At 42.4% G+C, this 20,371-nt stretch overlaps 1 protein-coding gene across 8 annotated transcripts in view; it reads right to left on the bottom strand.

Annotated features, from left to right (window-relative positions):
• LOC123764934 (uncharacterized) overlaps positions 1-20,371 on the bottom strand; it is a 69,595-nt gene that overhangs the window by 13,836 nt on the left and 35,388 nt on the right. For 6 of the 8 annotated variants that reach the window (XM_045753129.2, XM_045753130.2, XM_069333208.1 and 3 more), the window contains 3 exons: positions 19,665-19,853; positions 12,910-13,045; positions 2,058-2,196 (listed from right to left, as the gene is read on the bottom strand). In XM_045753129.2, coding sequence (XP_045609085.1) covers positions 2,058-2,196; positions 12,910-13,045; positions 19,665-19,853 — 464 coding nt within the window. Of the gene's footprint in view, positions 1-2,057; positions 2,197-12,909; positions 13,046-14,856; positions 15,002-19,664; positions 19,854-20,371 lie in introns of those variants that run through there. The other 2 variants (XM_069333211.1, XM_069333210.1) reach the window with 2 other exon arrangements.

Here is a 20,371-nt window from a genome sequence, read left to right as displayed (position 1 = left end):
GGAAAACAGAAATGTAAGGGGAGACATGATAACCACCTACAAAATTCTCAGGGGAATTGACAGGGTGGACAAAGACAAACTCTTCAGCACGGGTAGGACACGAACAAGGGGACACAGGTGGAAACTTAGTATCCAGATGAGCCACAGAGATGCTAGAAAGAATTTTTTCAGTGTCAGAGTAGTTAATAAATGGAATGCTCTAGGAAGTGATGTAGTGGAAGCTGACTCCATACACAGTTTCAAATGTAGATATGATAGAACCCAGTAGGCTCAGGAATCTGTACAGCAGTTGATTGACAGTTGAGAAGCGGAACCAAAGAAACAAAGCTAAACCACCGCAAGCACAATTAGGTGAGTACACTGCATGACAAGTCACTCAGCAGATGACGCTAGAAATATGACGCCACCTCCCTCACCAAAATGGCTCATCCCAACATACTCCTGTTGCTGATATTACACTATTTACTCACACGTTATATATAAGTATCTAAATTTTTGTTCACCATAGCGAACCACTAAGCTAGTGTGGCGAGTCCAAACAAGAATGGCTGCCACACATAGTGACACTACCTCGATTCCCTTCCTCCCTCACCAAAATTCTTCCTCCCACAATACTATGCACAGCTCTAATTATCACCACAATCCTGCTATTATCAAAATCATGATCACTAAATCCTGTATATCAATAATTTACCTCAAGTTTATTTTGTAAAAGAACATGAGAAGTCGTTTGAAGATTTCTAGATGACGAAATAATGCTGTGGTGCTATGGCTACCGCTGTGTACATATTGAACAGCATTGATTCACTGATATTTGAACATTGTACAGTCACTATCACACATTGCAGACAAATGTAAAACAGAAACAGGTCTATTCGATAAATTCATAAACAACAAATTGCAGGTAAAGGATAATATTCAGAGGTTGAAAATGGGAAATATATTCACGGAAAATGAAAATGAAATGTGTGACACATTAAACGAAAAGTTCCAAAGTGTGTTTGTACAAAATTAAATCTTTAGCGAACCAGATACAATAAGAATTCCAGAGAACAACATAGAGCACATAGAGGTGTCTAGAGACGAAGTGGAAAAAATGCTCAAGGAGCTAAGTAAGAACAAAGCAGTTTGTCCAGATGGAGTTTCACCATGGGTTCTGAGAGAATGTGCACCTGAGCTCAGCATTCCACTTCAACTGATTTTTCAGGCATCTCTGTGTACAGGAGTTGAGCTGATGTGTGGAAAAAGGCTAACATAGTTCCAATCTACAAAAGTGGAAGCAGGGAAGACCCCCTTAATTACAGATCTGTATCATTGACAAGTGTAATAGTCAGAATATTGGAAAAAATAATTAAAACTAAATGGGTAGAACACCTGGAGGAAAACGATATAATATCAGACATCAATAAAAGGTGGCCACACACAGTCAGAAAACAGTGCCACCTCCCTCCCTCCCTCAGTATTACTCCCCCACCATGAAGCACAGAGCTAAATATCACCACAATCCTGCAATTATCAAAATCTTGGTAAGTTTCACAGCCAAGGGTCTTCTGTAATACTATCATCGCTAAATAATAACATGTACATATATATTTTGACATTTTTAGGCGATGCTGTGGCCACAAGCTGAACAGCAGTGCTATGAGCTCATGCTGTACTCATCTAATTGTACTCACCTAATATACTCACCTAATGTACTCACCACCAAGGCTGATGCACACAGCCTTGGTGGCTCACTTAGTACTGAGGCTCTCACACCCGGGAATGTTGCCCACAATTTTTTTCTAGGTAGCGTCTGTTAACTATCGGTTGTGACTGGACTATAGCTGCCCCCTATCCTTCGCCGGGCATTTAAAATCTAGAGCTAGACACTCAAATGTCTATTGATGTATTGCGCGATATCGGTAAAGTTACTCCCATCAGCTATATATGTATTGTGCAGTGTAAGGGTTAAGGATGCCATGTGTTACAATGCACATAAAGATGATATGTTTACTGTATTTAATGAGAATTTTATAAAACAATAAGAATTTCATAAAACAATATTTAAGACTTACTGTACTTCAGCAAGATGCCTCATAATTAGTGGATAATGAGTAAGATGGTCCTGAAGCACTACCCATGGTCCTTTAACTAAAACTGCCTCAGTAGCAGATTCAATTGTGCTGTCCTTATTAATATTGGTCTTGCAGTTTTCTGCAAAAAACCAACGTTGAATGTAATGAAACGTCATTTTCTGGGCGAGTCTCGGAGGCTCCCCGGAGCTATTCATGGCTGAGATGGATACCCTAACTATTTTGTATCAGTCGATGTGGGTGTAGTTCTAGGCCTACCGGGGTCCACAAGCCAGAACCTGGCCCCCCTCACAGAGGCACGAGGAGCAATGGCCCATAGAAATGCACATGTGATTTGGAGCATTCTATATCTGCCATAGACCAGGACAGGCACCCAGAAAGGTAAGCGCCACAAAACAAACCCCTATTCTGGTTAACACCGAAAATCGTCAAACGAGTGGACAGAACTCCCCAAAAGAAAAACTAGCAAACAAGCATGACATCACACGAGCCATGCTGCATGTCTGCACAGCTTCCCCCTACCCGGGGAGGGGAAAGGGGAAGGGGGAGCCCAAGACCCTCGTGCCGGCGATCCACACCTCAGTTCTGAAGCTGGATATCAAAAATGTGAAAAACCGCCGACTGGAGGGACGGAGGGAGGGTTGCCGCGGAGCCTCCAGGACTCACCCAGAAAATGGCGTTTCATTACATTCAACGCTGGTTTTCTGGGGGAAGCCCCGAGGGCTCCCCAGAGCTACTTCATCAAAGACAGAAAAAGAGGAACGCATCTGGGAGGCGGCTGGTGCTTACACCACAACATGAAGTCGAGACAACAGGCTGCAACAGCCGACCCAAGGCGACATAGGCCTGACAAGGGCCAGGAACAGACACGAAGAAGCGGGCAGCCAGGACCCAGCGCGACCGCCAAATCCACCCTGTGCCCGAATTTCAGCCCAAGACACGCCAATAAAGACGGCAGCAAGCGCAGCAAACCTACAAACATCAAGGGCATTTGGAGAGACCGCAGGCCGGCTAGACAGAAGGACTTAGTGGATGACTGGAGAGTCCCGAACCTGAGAACAGGAAGGGAAACCGGATCAACCCAAAGCGCAGTCCGGCCACAGAGACTGCCGCGCGCAAAGAACAGTGGAGCGCCACAACTGGACACATAAAGCACCCCGGCCAACCAACCAAGCAGCAACAACCCCAAGGACCCCTCTGGAACTGAAGGGGCCTCAACAAATCAAAGGGAACAGAGAAAAAGAGCATCCTGCCCCAGAGCAGGACGGCACAGGAGGAGCATGAGCAGGCCGGAAGGAAACAATGCCCGAGACAACCCGGGAATGATGCAAAACTAGTTCCAGGGGGGTTTTCTTTACAAGGTCTTCGTGCAATACCCTGGCTTTCTCACAAATGATGGCCTCTGAAACATTATCACCCGCTAACTCCTTGTTGTGTATTAGTCAAGTCAGTCAATCAAGTCAGTCGAGTCAGTCGAGTGAGCAAGTGATCCAGCGAGCCAGCCAGCCAAGTCAGTCAGTCAAGTCAGTCACATCAGTCAGTTCGGTCAGTGAAGGAGAGGTAGTGAGGAATGTGTTATGAAGTCAGCTTATTAGTTCGCTGACAAAGCAAGCACAACCTGCCGACACGCAAGACACGCAGAGGAAAAATTGCGACACCGCATCCCGCAGGATCGGCGCAAACAGCCTCAAAAGCGCAGACATCACACGAACAGCCAAAACTAGGCACCAGACCCAGGAATGGCCCCAAGCACCTCTACATTCTCAGCAAGCCAATCCGAAAACAGCCCCCAAAAGGGAAATGAAACACAAGACTGAAGCCAGCAAGCCACGAGCACCCAAATCCTCAGCCACAAGCACAGCCGACAGGTAAGGAACCTGCACGCAAAGCTGAATTGTGCCCACATCCCGCAGAAGGGCAAGAGCGAACAAGCAATCATTAAAGTGCTCAAAGTGGCCCCCCCCCCAGGTAAACCTGGACCACAGTCAACACCTCACGACGCCACTTAAGCGTGCGGGTACGACAGAAGCACCCCAAGCATCCAACGACAACAACGGGCAGTCCGCTAGCCAGGACGACTCCGGAACCTCATAACAAACCCAGTATGGAGATGAAGAACTAAACCTGAAGGAAGACGGATTTATTATAGAGGCATATAGGGAGAAACCCACAAGACTGGAATACAAGTTATCAACAAGCACACAGGTACTACACCACACAACACCCGTCCTACTACCAAAACTGGACGAATCACTTCCAAAACAACACACCCTGGACCTGGGTAGAGTGGGGGGAGAACTACCAAAGCCCACTGGAAGTGAAACGCAATGTGGGAAATCATTCATATTTGCAAACATACAAGGCTTGAAACCAAAATCAAGAAATAAAGTTAAGTTCATAAATGGCCTCCTAATAGAATCAAACTCAATATTTGGTGCATTTACAGAAACCCACACAAAAGACCACATAAATAGTGAAAACTGGATTCTGAATTATAATCTATATAGATGTGACAGAGTAATTAGGTCAAGTGGAGGAGTAGGTCTGTATATTAAAGAGGAGCTGGCATGCACAGAGCTCCTGAACTCGTCCAATGAGGTGGTAGTGGTACTGTACTTGGAATCAAGGTAGAAAATATGAATCTACTTATTATTTTAATATACAAACCGCCAGATGCAACAGTTGAGGAATTCACTGAACAGATCCACAAAATAGAGAATATCCTTGATAACCTAGCAAACTCAGTACCAGATATCATCTTCCTTGGAGACTTCAATCTACCCAGTTTAAAATGGAGAATAGTAAACAATAACATTATAGCAGGAAATCAACCTGGAAATAACCAACCACAGGTCAGAGAACTACTGAGATTCTGTGACAAATTCTCGCTCAGTCAGCAGATTACAGAACCAACTAGGAACGAAAACACGCTGGACCTGATATTCATGAACAATGAGGAGCTAATCAGAGACATTACTGTCTCAGACACTACGTACTCGGACCAAAAGCTCATTGAAGTGCAAACTAACATTAATAACAGTAGTAGGCCCAAGAGAAACAACAAGCGAGAAGTGTTATTCAATAAATTCAATTTTATAATAAGAGGATAGACTGGGAGAAAATAAACAGGGAACTTGAAAACATTCAATGGGAAAATGTTCTAAGAAATAAAAATCCTACATAAGGAATAGAAAAACTGACTTCTGAAGCATATGAAGTCTGTGTGAAACATGTTCCTTTGAGGAAAGCCAGAAAGAGGTCAAATATAGAAATAATATGTATGTATGTATAATATGTACAGTTGCACTGTACAAGAATGTAACAACTCTTGTATATATAAAAAAAAAAAAAAAGAGAGAACGCAGACGACATTTCAAAAGAAGGAAGAAATTAACGGAAATGCTTAAGCAGACACGACTCTCCATACAAATAAGAAATAATTTAAACAGGGAGATTGAAGAAATCGAACAGAGACTGAAGCATTCCTATCAGACTGAAGAAAGGCAACTAGAACAGAAAGCAATTCAAGAAATAAAGAAAAACCCAAAATATTTCTTCACATATGCTAAATCAAAAGCGAGAACCACTGCCAGTATTGGACCTATTCGTATTAGTGAAGGTTCATACACTGAGGATGACAAAGAAATTAGTGAAATCCTAAAAAATCAGTATGAGGACATGTTTAGCACTCCGATACTCAGCATGAAAGTGAAAGATTCAGACAATTTCTTTAAGAATGATACTCAAAGACCTGTAAATATTACTGATATCAACACAAGCGTGGCAGATTTTGAAAGAGAAATTGACAATATGCCCATGCACTCAGCCCCAGGTCCAGACTCATGGAATTCAATATTTATAAAGAAATGCAAAGTGCCAGTAGCACAGGCACTCAGTATAGTGTTGAGGAAGAGCTTGGACACAGGGGAGATACCAGATGCGCTTAAAGCAGCAGACATTGCCCCTCTACACAAGGGTGGTAGCAAAGCATTGGCAAAGAATTATAGACCAGTTGCACTAACGTCCCACATAATAAAAGTATTTGAGAGAGTGATCAGGAGTCAGGTCACTTGATTCATGGAAACCAATGACCTCCACAATCCAGGCCAACATGGATTTAGAGCAGGAAGATCATGCCTCTCACAGCTACTTGACCACTATGACAAAATCTCTGAGGCATTAGATAAAAAATATAATGCAGATGTCGTATACACAGATTTTGCAAAGGCATTCGATAAATGTGACCATGGAGTGATTGCACACAAAATGAGGTCAATAGGTATAACTGGTAAAGTAGGACGCTGGATACTCAATTTGCTGTCGAACAGAACACAAAGAGTAACAGTCAATCAAGTAAAATCGAGTCCGAGCGCAGTTAAAAGCTCTGTACCTCAAGGTACAGTCCTTGCACCACTGCTGTTCCTTATTCTCATATCAGATATAGACAAAATCACAAGTCACAGCTTCGTGTCATCCTTTGCAGATGATACAAAAATAAGCATGAAAATTACCTCTGCTGAAGACATTGATAAACTACAAACAGATATTAACAAAGTTTTTGATTGGGCAGCTGAAAATAACATGATGTTTAACGGTGATAAATTTCAGGTACAGAGCACTACTTGGTTTCCGAACCCCTTGGGGACGAGACCTGTCGGTTAACATGTAAGTTCGTATATGAGAAATGGAGGAAAAAAATATAAAAAATTATGAAAAAACTCTAGGGAAAAAATTGACACGTTCATAGCGTAAATGTGACTGTATTTTGTTTGTACTCAGCAATAATTGAAGTCCTGATCCGCCTATGTTGATGATCGATGTTGATGAAGCATAGTTATTTACATGAAAGAGGTGGTGGTGGATGTTGATGGTGTTGGGTTGACTGAAGTTGTTGGGTTGACTGGGTCAACATGCAATGAGTCAGGTGCAGGTGATGCAATGCGAGCTTTCTTGGAAGCCATTGCAAAAGACTCTGTAATTGACATTTGTTTCATTCCCTTGGCTCTTGTTTTTAAAAACTTCATATACAAATTGTACAGAGTCATCATGTCCTTAGTTTCAAACTCGCTGTAACTCGTGTCCATAAATGCCAGAATGTCTTCAAAATTTTGCTGAACTTTTTCCATATTACATTTTTCCTTTAACGTTTCTTCATCCTCTTCCTCTCCATCTTCTTCATTGCACTTTTCTGGCTTTTTTGCTGAACATACTAATTCTATAATTTCATCATCAGTCATGTTTCGATTGTTTGGGGCTTCTTCATCAAAATCTATCCATCTATGTCATCTTCTATTGTTTCAGTCACCAGTTCTGCTCTAAGCTCAGGGGACTTAATCCCCTTGACAGGCTAGGAGTTCCTCTCTTAATTTTTTCTTCTCTTTAACTTTCTTCACCGCAAATCCTTCAAAATCTGCCTCATCATCTTCCTCAGGAAACAGACTTGACGTGGGCCAAAGTTTTTTCAACCATTTCTTAATGTTGTCTGCTTTACCTCATCCCACGCACTAGCAATAGTCCAGATAGCTGACTTTATTGTGAAGACTTTATACAAGTCCTTAAGTGTTCCAAGCTGATTATTAAGACGTCTGGCAAACATCCTCTTGTAGTGGTGTTTAAGGTTCTTAATTATTCCTTGATCCATGGGTTGGATCACTGAAGTTGTATTGGGTGGCAAGAACGTTCCAATAATATTGCCATTTACTAGCTCATCACCTCGTGGATGCGTTAAACTGTTTTCTAGCAGCAGCAACCATTTGCTGTTTTGCGGGAGACCAACACTTTTCAGGTGCTCCTTCACCTCGGGTACAAAGTTCTTATTAACCCTTAACATGCTCGGGGTTTAATATCCTGTCATCCCCACAGGCGCATGTCATTTTGAAAAAAAAAAAAAAAATTATTTTTTCTTCCTAATCTGTTAATTTGTGTTCACTGATCACGGGAAAAATAATAAAATAATCGTAAGTGGCATATATTGCCCGCTATAGGGCGGGGAAGTCTGGTAAATTATAGGCACTGACTCAGCGTGCGTCCCAGGCGGTCTGTTGCTCGCAAGCTGTCAGGCCGGAGTTGCCACAAAGAGATAATTACCGAATTATTTCAATGTCTCTGATTGATTTTTCATAACTTTTTTGCTGTAATATTATTCAATAGTGTGTAGTTTGATATATTTATATAATAAAATGAGTGAATCATTGCTGTACTCAAAAATATGGTGTGCATATTGTTGATTCAATTATGTTCATCAATCAGTGAACAAATACTTTGTCGGTTATTACATTAGAAGCACAGGTTATATATAAGTATCTGCATGTTTTGTTCACTATAACGAACCACTAAGTAGCTATTATGAGTCAAAAAGTAACGAGGAGTGACCGCCGTTTACCAGCCAGCCACTCCCGCCCTCCCTCCAGTCATCTGACTCACCCACATTCTCCTCCCACAATAATGTTTTTGCTATAATTCACTATATACAGACGTTATATATAAGTATCTACATGTTTTGTTCACCATAACTGTACATCTAAGCTTGTATGGTGAGTAAAGGCACAAAGATGTAGCTACTCACACAGTCAGCTGATCGGCAGCCTCCCTCAAGGCCAGATGCACTATTTCTCCTCCAACAATACTGTGTGGTGTTATTACGCTATATACACACATTATATATAAATATCTACCTGTTTTATTCATCATACTTGTACAAATAAACTGGTATGGTGCCCAAAGACCATCGTGGTAACCAGTAAACAACACCGTCGTCTGCACGGTGGCGTCATGCAGACGACGCCACCGCCCTCACCAAAATGGCGGCTCCAAACCTTCTCTTGCTGTTTATACCCTCTATACACACGTTATATATAAGTATCTACATTTGTGTTCACCATAGCGAACCACTAAGCTGGTATGCTGAGTGCAGTCAATAAAAGGTGGCCACACATAGTCAAAAGACATCGCCACCACCCTCCCTCCCACAGCATTACTCCTCCCTCCATGGCGCACAGCGCTAAATATCACCACAATCCTGCTATTATCAGAACCCTGGTCAGTTTTATCACAGTCAGGGGTCTTCTGTAATAATATCATCGCTACATAATAGCATGAACAAGTATAATTTGGCATTTTTAGGCGATGCTGTGGTCACAAGCTGAACAGCAGTGCTGTTAGCTCATGCTGCGTGCGTCAGGCTTGGTTGCTCACTCAATACTGAGGCCAATAACACCCGGGAGTTTGGCCCACGATTTTTTTAAAAAATGGCGTCTGTTTACAAGAGCCCTGATGAAGGTGTGGTGAACCCCGTGTATCCGCGGGCTGTTTAAATCTTGCGTAGTACTCCAACACATCATATGACGTGATGCGCAGTTGACTGGAACAACGTCCAGCACGTCATATGACGTGATGCGCACTTTAAGGGTTAAACCACTCGACAAATATTACTCGAGACATCCACTCACACTTGGCTGGTCCTTATAAATCACAGGGAGGCACCTGGCTGACTTTAAAGCCCTGGGGTTTTACTAATTCCAATGACAAGTAATTTTAATTTGTGCGTGCCAGCTGCATTTGCACAGCACAACCAAAAAATTCTCTGTTTGTTCTGTTTATAACCACCTGAAGGATCGTCCTCACCACTATGAGCCATCATTTCTGTGGGAAGCATACGCCAGTACAAACCTGTCTCATCAGCATTATAAATTTGCTCTGGAGATAAATTTTGTTCCTGCATCGTCTCCGCAAATTTACTTACATACTCATCGGCACCAACAATATCAGCAGATTGTCTTTCACCATGCACTTTAATGAACCTAATGCCATGACGGGTTTTGAAACTTCTGAGCCATCCATCACTGTATACACACTTTTGAGTAATTTTCATTGCTTGGTGAAATTCACGCGCCTTTTCCATGAGCAGCCAGCCTGCCACTGGCTTCTTCGTCACCTCCCGTCTCTGTTTGTACCACTCCCACACTGCGTTATCAACACTCTCCACCTTTGCTTTACTTACTACCTTTCTATTTTGTATTGCTTTATCACTTTAACTTCTAGAGAAATAGTAAAAAATGATTGGTTTAGCCTTAAGAAGATCAAAAACAGTACTTTTACTAATGCCATATTCAGCGCACATGACACTTCTTGAGACACTGCTCTCCACCTTCTTAATTATTTCAACTTTCTTCTCAAATGTCATCACTGGCCTCTTTCTTTTACGTAACCCGCTTGTAGATGCTTTCACTGACACAATGCGTGCATTTGGGGTCGACATGGTGCACGGATGTTCCTTGATTGTGCTGATATGTAAAACAAAGTCACGAAATGAACACTCCAGTCTCGTGACAAATTCAAACAATGGGAACAATAGGCCGTGAGTCTGTGACGTCACAGGGTAGCAGGCGGCGCCCGACACGGTCAGTGGGCAAACTAAACCATCTCCCACACACCCACCCACCACCACGGGCCGGCACGACGCTTGGCTGACTGCTTCCTCACCCGAACTTGGTTCATGTAGGGTAACCCCAACCCTGGCCGGCGTGAAGCTTGGCGGACTACTTCCTACCCGAACTTAGTTTGTGTAACGTGACTCCCTAACCCCAATCGGGAAACTGGAAGTTTCGGATAACTAAAGTTCGGGAACCAAGTGGTGCTCTGTACTCAGATATGACAAAAATGAGGATCTTAAACATAATACAGGGTACAAAACACAATCGAATCTGCCCATAGTACGAAAACAGCATGTCAAGGATTTGGGAATAATGATGTCCGACGACCTAACGTTTAGGGAGCATAACAAAGCAAGTATTGCGGCAGCCAGAAAAATGATAGGATGGATTACGAGAACCTTCAAGTCCAGAGATCCCATCACAATGGTTGTACTCTTCAAATCACTTGTGTTGTCCCGTCTTGAGTACTGCTCAGTACTCACTTCCCCCTTGTGTGACATCATGCTCGTTTGCTCATTTTCATTTGGGGAGTTCTATCCTCTAGTTTGTCTATTTTATTTGTTTTAACTAGAACAGGAGTTTGTTTTGGGGGCCTTACCTTTCTGGGTGCCTGTCCCGGTTGATGGCAGATATAGAATGCTCCAAATCCCATGTGCATTTCTATAGGCCATTGCTCCTCGTGCCTCTCTAAGGGGGCCAGGTTCTGGCCATGGTGCCAGGTAGGCTTAAAACTCCATTCACACTGACTGATGCCAAAGTTTAGGGATATACATATCAGCCTGGATAGCTCCAGGGAGCCGAAGAAGCTCCCCAGAAAACCACAATACTCATTGAATGTAGTCACTCAAAATGTTATATGTTACAATATTAACAATGAAAGAGGCAATTACAAAAAATAGGAAACTGTGGGAAAACAAAGATTTATGAACTAGAAATAACCATGAAGGAACTGAAAATGTAATGTACCAGGAGCAACAAAGTTCTAGCAGATATTAGGACTGAAGGAAATAAAATGAAATTAGTGTATGATGGCAGGGAAGTGTGTCAACAAGCTAAAGGAAAATATTAAGGTAGTAGTAGAGGAAGGTAAAAATGCAAAGGATGCAACTAGAGAAACTGCAGTAAGATTAAAACAAGGAGAATGTGACAGAACAATGGGGGGTTAAGAACCAGCAAAATCTCTGAAGAAATAACCATAATGTCTGAGGTAAGGCAAGTAACAGAAGCAACAGTGACAGAGGCTGTCAGATCAAAGCAGGAATGGAAAGGTCATGATCAATTATTATATACAACCTGAGAGAACCAGAGGAAGCCACATGGCAGGAGATAAGAGATGGAGACCAGGAGGAGTTAAAAGGAATCCTAGACAAAATGCATGCAAGTCCGGTGGTTACCATGAGATGATTTTGGGGCTCAACATCTAAGCGGCCCGGTCCTTGACCAGGCCTCCTCAAGAAATATAAAATATATTTTCTATTTCTAAAAATAGAAATAAAAAAAAAGAGGCAACCCAGGAAATATAAAAATTTTTGTAGGATTGGGAGGGTCCAACATGGATGACCAAGACCAATGAAAGTTACCTTCCAAAGAGGTCAAGATGATGGTTACCATATAATCCGTGCAAGATGCTGGCAAAAGTCATCAGGAAAGAGGATTGAAGAACATTTGGAGAGAGTAAATTTTATAACGGTGGCACAACATAGCTTCAGAGGGAAAATCATGCTTAACAAGGTTCATTGAATTCTATGACAGGGTCACCAAAATAAAACAAGAGAAGGAAGGATGGGTACACTGCATCTTCCTAGACTGCCAGACAGCTTTTGATACAGCTCCTCATAAAAGATTAATACACAAGACAGAGCTGGAGAAACAAGCGGGAATAACAGGAAAGGCATGGGACTGGGTATGGGAGTACTAGATGAACAGGAAACAAAGGGTCATAGTCAGTGAGGATATGCTAGGCTGAAGAAGAATGGAAAGTTGTGTTCCACAGGGCTTTATTCCATTGCATTTTTTAATTTATGTAAATGATCTTGCAGAGAATGAGCTTGTAAATCTAAATGTCTGTAGATGTTAAAAAAGTTAATGAGGAAAGTAAAAACTGAAGAGGATTTTAGAGTGCTGCAAGAGTAGGCAGACAAATATCTGCTGGAATTCAATCCAAATACAGTACATTGTGCCAAACTTTATTTTCCTTCCCTTATAAAACTTATTAATTCCTCCCCTATAACATTATTAAATTTCCTCCCTTTTCATTACAAGCAAAATTTTTCCCTTAAAATAACAGAGTAAAAACCCTCCTCCATTACAGTAAGAAAATAAGGCAAGTTGCTCATTATCATTACAGCTAATGTTTATTACTTTTTCTTTACATTAAGTTCATTCAAGTTGTAAATACAAACGGGCTGATGCTTTGATGTCCGGGAGAAGTTCCTCCAACTGCCTCTGTTTGTGTTTTACCTCTGCAGTGAGTTGCTTCACTCTTGAACCCAACAGCTGGATCTGCACCAGCATGGGTGTAACCCAGTGATGACTGAACTAAAAGTATCAGTGAAATTAGTATAACATTATTATGCACATAAATAATACATTTTTATTTATAATATTTCATAATACAATTGAACATACAGGGGTACCTCAGTTTAAGAGTTTAATCCGTTCCTGGAGACAGCTCGTATTCCGAAAACTCGTATTCCGAAGCTAATTTCCCCATAAGAAATAATGGGAAATGAATTAATCCGTTCCTGACTACCCCAAAAACCCCACATCAAACTAAATTTTTATACCTAATTCATCAAAATAAACCTACAAAACTATGTTCAAGTTATTACTTACCTTGCTGGAAGATGGAAGATGGTGAGGAGGAGGGAGGAGAAGAGGTGTTACTGTTTGGAAGGGGAGTACCCTTCCATTATAACATCAGGCAGTGAAGTCTTCACTGGTATGCACACACTGGCACGTTTTTCCTGCATACCACTGAGACTTGCTTGTCTTACTAAGAATCTGTCTAAAGACACTTGTTTTTCCCTACATTTTAACACTTGTCTGTAGTAAGACATCACATTGTCATTTAAAAGGTCAATGCAACGGCTTGCTACAGCTTTATCTGGGCGAGTTTTTTCAACAAAACTTTGCAATTCTTCCCATACTTCACACATTTTCTTAACACTTTAGCGTTATCACGGCGCTCAAGAGCATTACCACTTTTTGTGTTGAGGTCGCACAGCGGACTCGCTCACGAGTCACGAGAAAAAATATTTCTATAAACTCTATTTGTTATGAGATCGACTTTGGGATAGTTTGAAAATGTCCGCCATGAAATTTCCGTTTTCTCTAATAGCAGCATAGCCTATTTGGGAGAACGGCGTAGCATTGCACCATCGAGGTAGGACCATTGTATTGTTGACACGACAAGTGTAATCGACGTAGTTTTTTATTTGGTGCTGGTCTAATGCATCCTTGTGTGACATTTTATACTAATGTTCTTATAGAACATTCTATTGCAAACACACTGGTACAAAAATGAAATACGTAAATCGAAAATTAATGTCAGGAAAGTGAAAAGAGTATACACTTTTCAGTGTTGCCACTCGATCGCCCGAAACGCAGCACTATTTTCTTAGGTTAAACCTTACCACTGGCTTTCTTGGGACCCATGGCGAGATATATAATATCTTTTATGGTCAAATGACCAAAAATCCAACAAAACACTGAAAATCTGGGTGAAGAATTGACGTGGGATAGTCACTGGGTGTGAGGCACTGGTAAACTGAGGGGCGAGAGGCGACGATCGCCATACCACCACGCGCTAGGTCGGCCTGTACGCGTATCAACAAACTCGCCTTCCGAGGTAACCCTCGCCTTCCGAGACACATTTTCCAAGGAAATCCTGCTCGTATTCCGAAAAACTCGTATACAGGGACACTTGTATTCCGAGGTACCACTGTACTGTATCAACAAAACATATGACTAGTAAGATATGCCAGAAAAAATAATCATTAAATTTGTTATGATCTCAGCCTGCAGGAGAAACGAGTCTCCCTCCTTGAGAGTTATTCATCAAGCCTGACCTGATTAGAAGGTCTAGCAAATATTGAGGTGATAACCCATATGAAAAATAGTATGGTGGATTCAATGAACAGTTTAAGATTATGGGCAGTAAGGAAATAGATAAATGACTGGCTAGGAGATGTGGACATTTTGCTGGAGGCGTGAGGCTCGCTTCTGGAGGGGCTTTGACCTCACTTGAGGCCAGACATCGCAGGGGGAAAGCCGCGCTCCGTTAAGCTCCCGCCAGAGGAGAACCCCTAGTGATATATCTCGAAGAGAAGAGAAGTGTGCAGACGTACCAGCTGTGGAATCAAGCTGGGAACGTTGTGGTCTCAAGTCTGGGTCGACGAGCAGATTATTAAACAGCCCAGAGACATTGTCGTGGGCCGTGGCAGCGCCCTGACCAAGCTCCGTCAGAGGGAGGAGCGCCCTCGATGAGACATTCTGTGGTAAGCACAATTTAAGCCAGTTCATAGTGATTGCTTGTAGTTGGTCGTGTGCCCAGCGACAGTAGCAATGTTTATTGATAAGTTAGACATGTTTTAATAAGGCAGAAAGTCTGAAATAAGAGAGTGGAGAGGGAGGAACACGGAGCGACGTCCGTCCCCTCTGAGCGCTGGCAGGCAACTGAGGGAGCCCGGCTCCTGACGGCGAAGGACCCTCCCAGCGTGAGTGAGGACCGCCGCCGGGCGAGGTGGAGTATGGACCCTGCCAAAATGGGGGAGTCCACTCTCACTGTATGTAGAGGACAGATAGAGGTTGAAGGCAAACATATTGTGTGATTATTTTTGTTTATGTGTTAAAGGGCAAACATTTTATTGGAGTGTTGATAGGTTGCAGGTTTGTGTTTGGAGAAGAAGTTGCTGAGAACTTCGAAGCCAGCACAGATGAAGTAGTTGATGAGACTCCAAGGTAGTGGAGCAGAGGACCTCGAGCTGTGAGGAGAAGCAATGAAGAGGAGTGTCATGTGCTTCTGTAGAGGTGGTGAAGCACCATAGTTGCTCGAGGGAACTTCATCGTGTAGCAGCCAAGAGAGCTGTGGAGGACCCTAGCAGAAGGGTGAAGCACCGTAGTTGCTCAAGGAAACTTCATGATAGCAGCCTGGAGGAGCTGCAGAGGATCCCGGTAGTGAAGCCCGGAAGAACCTGAAGATATCAGGGTAGCGAACTTCCAGAGGTGGAAGGGAAGTTCTGGTGGATTACTTGTAGGGAGTTGATAGTGTTTGGTTGTCATTAGCGTGCAAGACGCAGTGAGAGGTGAGTGATTGTTGGCATTCTTATGTCAAGGAGTGTTTTATACTGAAGTTTAGAGTCACAGTCGTAGGCTGGATTACCTACAGATGTATGCGTTCTAGGACTGATGGGGTGATCGATTGATCATTGCAGTGTAGCAAGGAACATTTATGCTGATATATGTTATTGCATTCAAATGCTGATTTTCTTTGTACACATTTATAGATACATATATATATTCTCTTGCTGATGGTACAACAGTGTATGTAGACTTGATCAACTTGAGGAGGTTGATAGTATCAGGTGGTGAACCAGGAGATAGGATACCACTTGATAAGCTGATGATAGAGTTCTGATGGTGTTGGAGTGCAACCTGATTGTAATATTATAGAGTATAGGATTCATTATTATTATATGTGTGTATGTATCGTGTATGTGCTTTGTCCAGTAAATGTATCCCAATTTGCTGGTGTTTGCCCTTGTCCTAGTGAGGCTTCCCAGGAGGTAGTAAAGAAGGAGAGAGAGAAAGAACCAAGAACCACTGCTGTGGACAGGGTAGAAGGTAATACTAATAAGTCAAAGGGGGATTGAGGAGATCATATCACCTAAGGAGAGAGTGGGGAGTCACAGCGGCTTGAGTAGGTGTGTGCACGTGACAACGAGGCTAAGTGTTGGAGCCGCATCCCCTAAATGTGTGACGTTGAGCCCCTCTCCAAGGGCCAGAAGCGCCTAGTGTGATCTCCTAGCGAGGTATAAGCACTCTACCGAGTTGTGGGTTGGGTTGTCTGCAAAGGAGGAACAACGACGACAACACCAACCAACCCACAGACTATAATAAATTCTAGTCAGAAAAATCAGAACTTGATTGTAATAAAATTCCCTTTTCTGGTATAGGAAGAGGCCTTAGTAGCTTCCTGAGATAAACTATACCAAATAAGTAATAGACATTTGATCCACTCCAAAAATGCTGCCTAGAGCCCTAATTCCAGAGAAAGTAGAAGCTAGGTCATTTGCAGAGCAGAACTTCAGTAGAAGCAATAGACTGCCAACTACTAAGACTCATTAACCCTTAAATGGCGCCTGGCTATTTAGCATGTGTCACCCACAAGCGCATAAAAAAAAAAAAATAAAAAAAAATCTTCTAAACCTGTTAATTTGTGTTCACTGATGATGGGAAAAATAATAAAAAAATTGTAAGTGGCATATATTGCCCGCCATAGGGTGGGGAATTCTGGCCACAAACAGGCGCTGACTCAGCGTGCGTCCCAGACGGTCTGTTGCTCGCCAGCTGTCAGGCCGGAGTTGCCACAAAGAGATAATTACCTAATTATTTCAATATCTCTGATTGATTTTTCATAGTTTTTTTGCTGTAATATTATTCAATAGTGTGTAGTGTGATATATTTATATAATAAAATGAGTGAATCATCGCTGTAGTCAAAAATATGGTGTGCATATTGTTGATTCAATTATGTTCATCAAACAGTGAACAAATACTTTGTTGGTTACTATACAATATACACAGGTTATATATAAGTATTTGCATGTTTTGTTCACCATAACGAACCACTAAGTTGCTATTATGAGTAAAAAAGTAACGAGGAGTGACCGCCACACACCAGCCAGTCACCCGCTGCCACTCACTCCCTCAACACCTCACTCGCCCACATTCTCCTCCCACCATACTGTTTTTGCTTTTATTCACTATATACAAACGTTATATATAAGTACAGTGGTACCTCGCATAACGATCGCCCCAAAAGGCGAAGATTTTGGGTAACGAACGGCCCGATTGACGTCAAATCGTCCTGCATGGCGAACGCTCGTTTGAGTAACGTCAACACCACATGGTGGGGTCGCGCTGTTTCTTGCACATTCTCAGACGCCTCCGACGATGCACATAAATTATGTTGTTCTTGTTTAAAGCCGAGATGTTGCAAAGCATTGACGTTTTTGTAGAAAAAAAGAAATGAAATTTCTGATATACAGTACAGTATAACAAATGTCAAAAAGGTTCGTTTGGTGTTCAGCAAGTAGACTGCTCCATTATAACAATCTTTCTTTGTTTCAAATGTGTTCCATTTGTTTTGTATTTGTCATTTACGTCTCAATAATGGAGCAGCCTACCTTACATATACTGAAAAAACCATTATGACATTTTCCTTTCTTCATATGTGTTCAATATTTATTTTTCATTTGTCTTATAGCAAAAGGTTCGTTCGGTGGCCGGCTGGTAGGCTGCTCCATGTTTTTTAAATAAAAAATAAAAAAAAAATAAAAGAACTGTTGAAACAATTGGAAAAATTGACAAATGCCATAAAGGTTCGTTCAGTGTTTGCGGGTAGGCTGCTCCGTTATTGAGACGGAAGTGACAAATACAAAACAAATGGAACACATTTGAAACAAAGAAAGATTGCCATAATGGAGCAGCCTACCCAACAAACACTGAACGAACCTTTTGCTATAACGAATATGAAAGACAAGGGCTGCTGGCTGGGTTAATACTGCATGAGCAACCATTTGTCGCACACGTGCCTCTTGCTCCCAAACACCTGTCTGACACAGTGTTGAAAGACTGCGCTCAGTCGGTGCAATTCAGATCCTATTGTTTGAAGAACATAGGGTCATAACATAGGTGAAGCAAGGCGCAATAAGGGTTTAACATAACGGTCGGATGCCAGTGATACAGCACCTATGAGGATGATACAGCGAGCGTATCCAGTTGTAGCTCTGAACCCCACCCTTGCCATCTCCAATTTATATAGATGATACATAGATGAATCGTTTTCTGCGTTTAGTGATGATGCATCTGATACAAGTAGCATAGATGAACAGTGTTAGCGGCTTCCATGGTGGTATTGTCCATAGCTATTTTCAAGAATACCTGAATCTCTTCCTGACTGATGGACACTCTTTGAGGCTAGCTGAATCTCTTTTTGACTGATGGACACTCTTTGAGGCTAGCTGAATCTCTTCTTGTGTGGGACCTTACAAAGCGATCTTTTCAAGACTACCTTACAAAGTGAGCTTTTCCCATAATCGTTTCAATACTACCTTATGCTTTACAAGCTTGGCTACATACCACCTACAAGTACTAAAACCAAGGGTGCACGCGAGTGCGTTATTTGCAAGCACACAGAACGATGAAACAGGAAGCGAAAATCTATCTGTAGCTGGTGCAACGAGAGCCTCCCTTCTTCCGGTCGGCGTTTTTTTTTTGTGTTTTTGACATCCAGTCTCAAGAACTGAGGTGTGGGTAGCCGGCGTGGAGGGTGTGGGGCTCCCCCCTTCCCCCTCCCGGGAAGGGGGGGAGCTGCGTAGACAGTGGCGCAGCGGCGTGTGACGTCACACTAGTTTGCTTGTTTTCTGTTGGGGAGTTCTATCCACTAGTTCGGCTTTTGGTAGCAATTTTAACCAGAATAGGGGTTTGTTTTGAGGCGCTTACCTTTCTGGGTGCGTGTTCCGGTCGATGGCAGACATAGAATGCTTCCAACCACACGGGGGCTTCTATAGGCCATTGCTCCCCTTGCCTCTGAGGGGGCCCGGTTCTGGCCGTGGTCCCCGGTAGGCCTAAGAACTCCATACACAAGACTGATGCCAAAGTCTGACATTAGCATATCAGCCTGGGATAGCTCCGGGGAGCCAACGGGGCTCCCCCCAGAAAATTAAAATTTAAATTTACTGGATTCCTATTTTGTTAGAGTAAAACTGAAAAACTTGATAACATTTATCTCAAAATACATTGTTACCTATTAAGATATTAATTAAAAATACAGCAAGTATTAAACTACTACACACAGTATAGTATTTACCTTTCTAGAAAAATATATAAACTGAAGTAAAATGCAAAACAAATCTTCATCAAATGAAACTAACCAGCTCATCTGAAAGTCGCTTCAATTCAAACTGCCATTTGTATGACAAATCATGTAGTTCAGAAGAAATGCTGAGGGTTAGACTCTCCCTGTTACCCATCCACAATACTTTGACATTCAGTCTGGTCAATTCTTCTAATACCAGACTTGATAACTCCTTAATGCCTCCCTCCACACAAGGGGCCCAAACCTTAAAAAAAAGAAAAAGTATTGAATGTAATGAAACGCCTCTGTCTGATTGAGCCTCGAAAGGCTTCTGGAAGTTATCTCACTGGCATGGCTTCTCTCTACCAAGTCACATCAATCAAAGGAACCCTATTTGGCCTACCAGTGACCATAGCCAGAACCTGGCCCCAACTCACTAACAGAGGCCAGAGAGCATAGAATTGTTACAATCACCCATGCTGAGAACAATCCAGAAAGTAAGCAAAGTAATACAAAAGCTGCATGGTTCACAGAAAATGAAGCATCAAAACAATCAAATGGCTATGCAAACAATTAATTCAAAACCAACTAGTTGACTCAAAACTAGCTTCAACCCTCTAGTTCAGATGACTCCCAACAGGTGGCACCCCCAGATGCTCCAGACTTCTGCAATGGCCATTAGCCAGTCGGGAGCAGGTAAACGATGAATCGATTCACCTAGTAGGGGGAGACAGAATCTGAACCACCAAGGATCTACCAGAAAGATGGGCATCATTACATTCA

This window comes from Procambarus clarkii, chromosome 29, assembly GCF_040958095.1.
Source record: "Procambarus clarkii isolate CNS0578487 chromosome 29, FALCON_Pclarkii_2.0, whole genome shotgun sequence".
Classification (NCBI taxonomy): Eukaryota; Metazoa; Arthropoda; class Malacostraca; order Decapoda; family Cambaridae; genus Procambarus; species Procambarus clarkii.
This window is presented reverse-complemented; position numbering and strand designations above follow the sequence as displayed.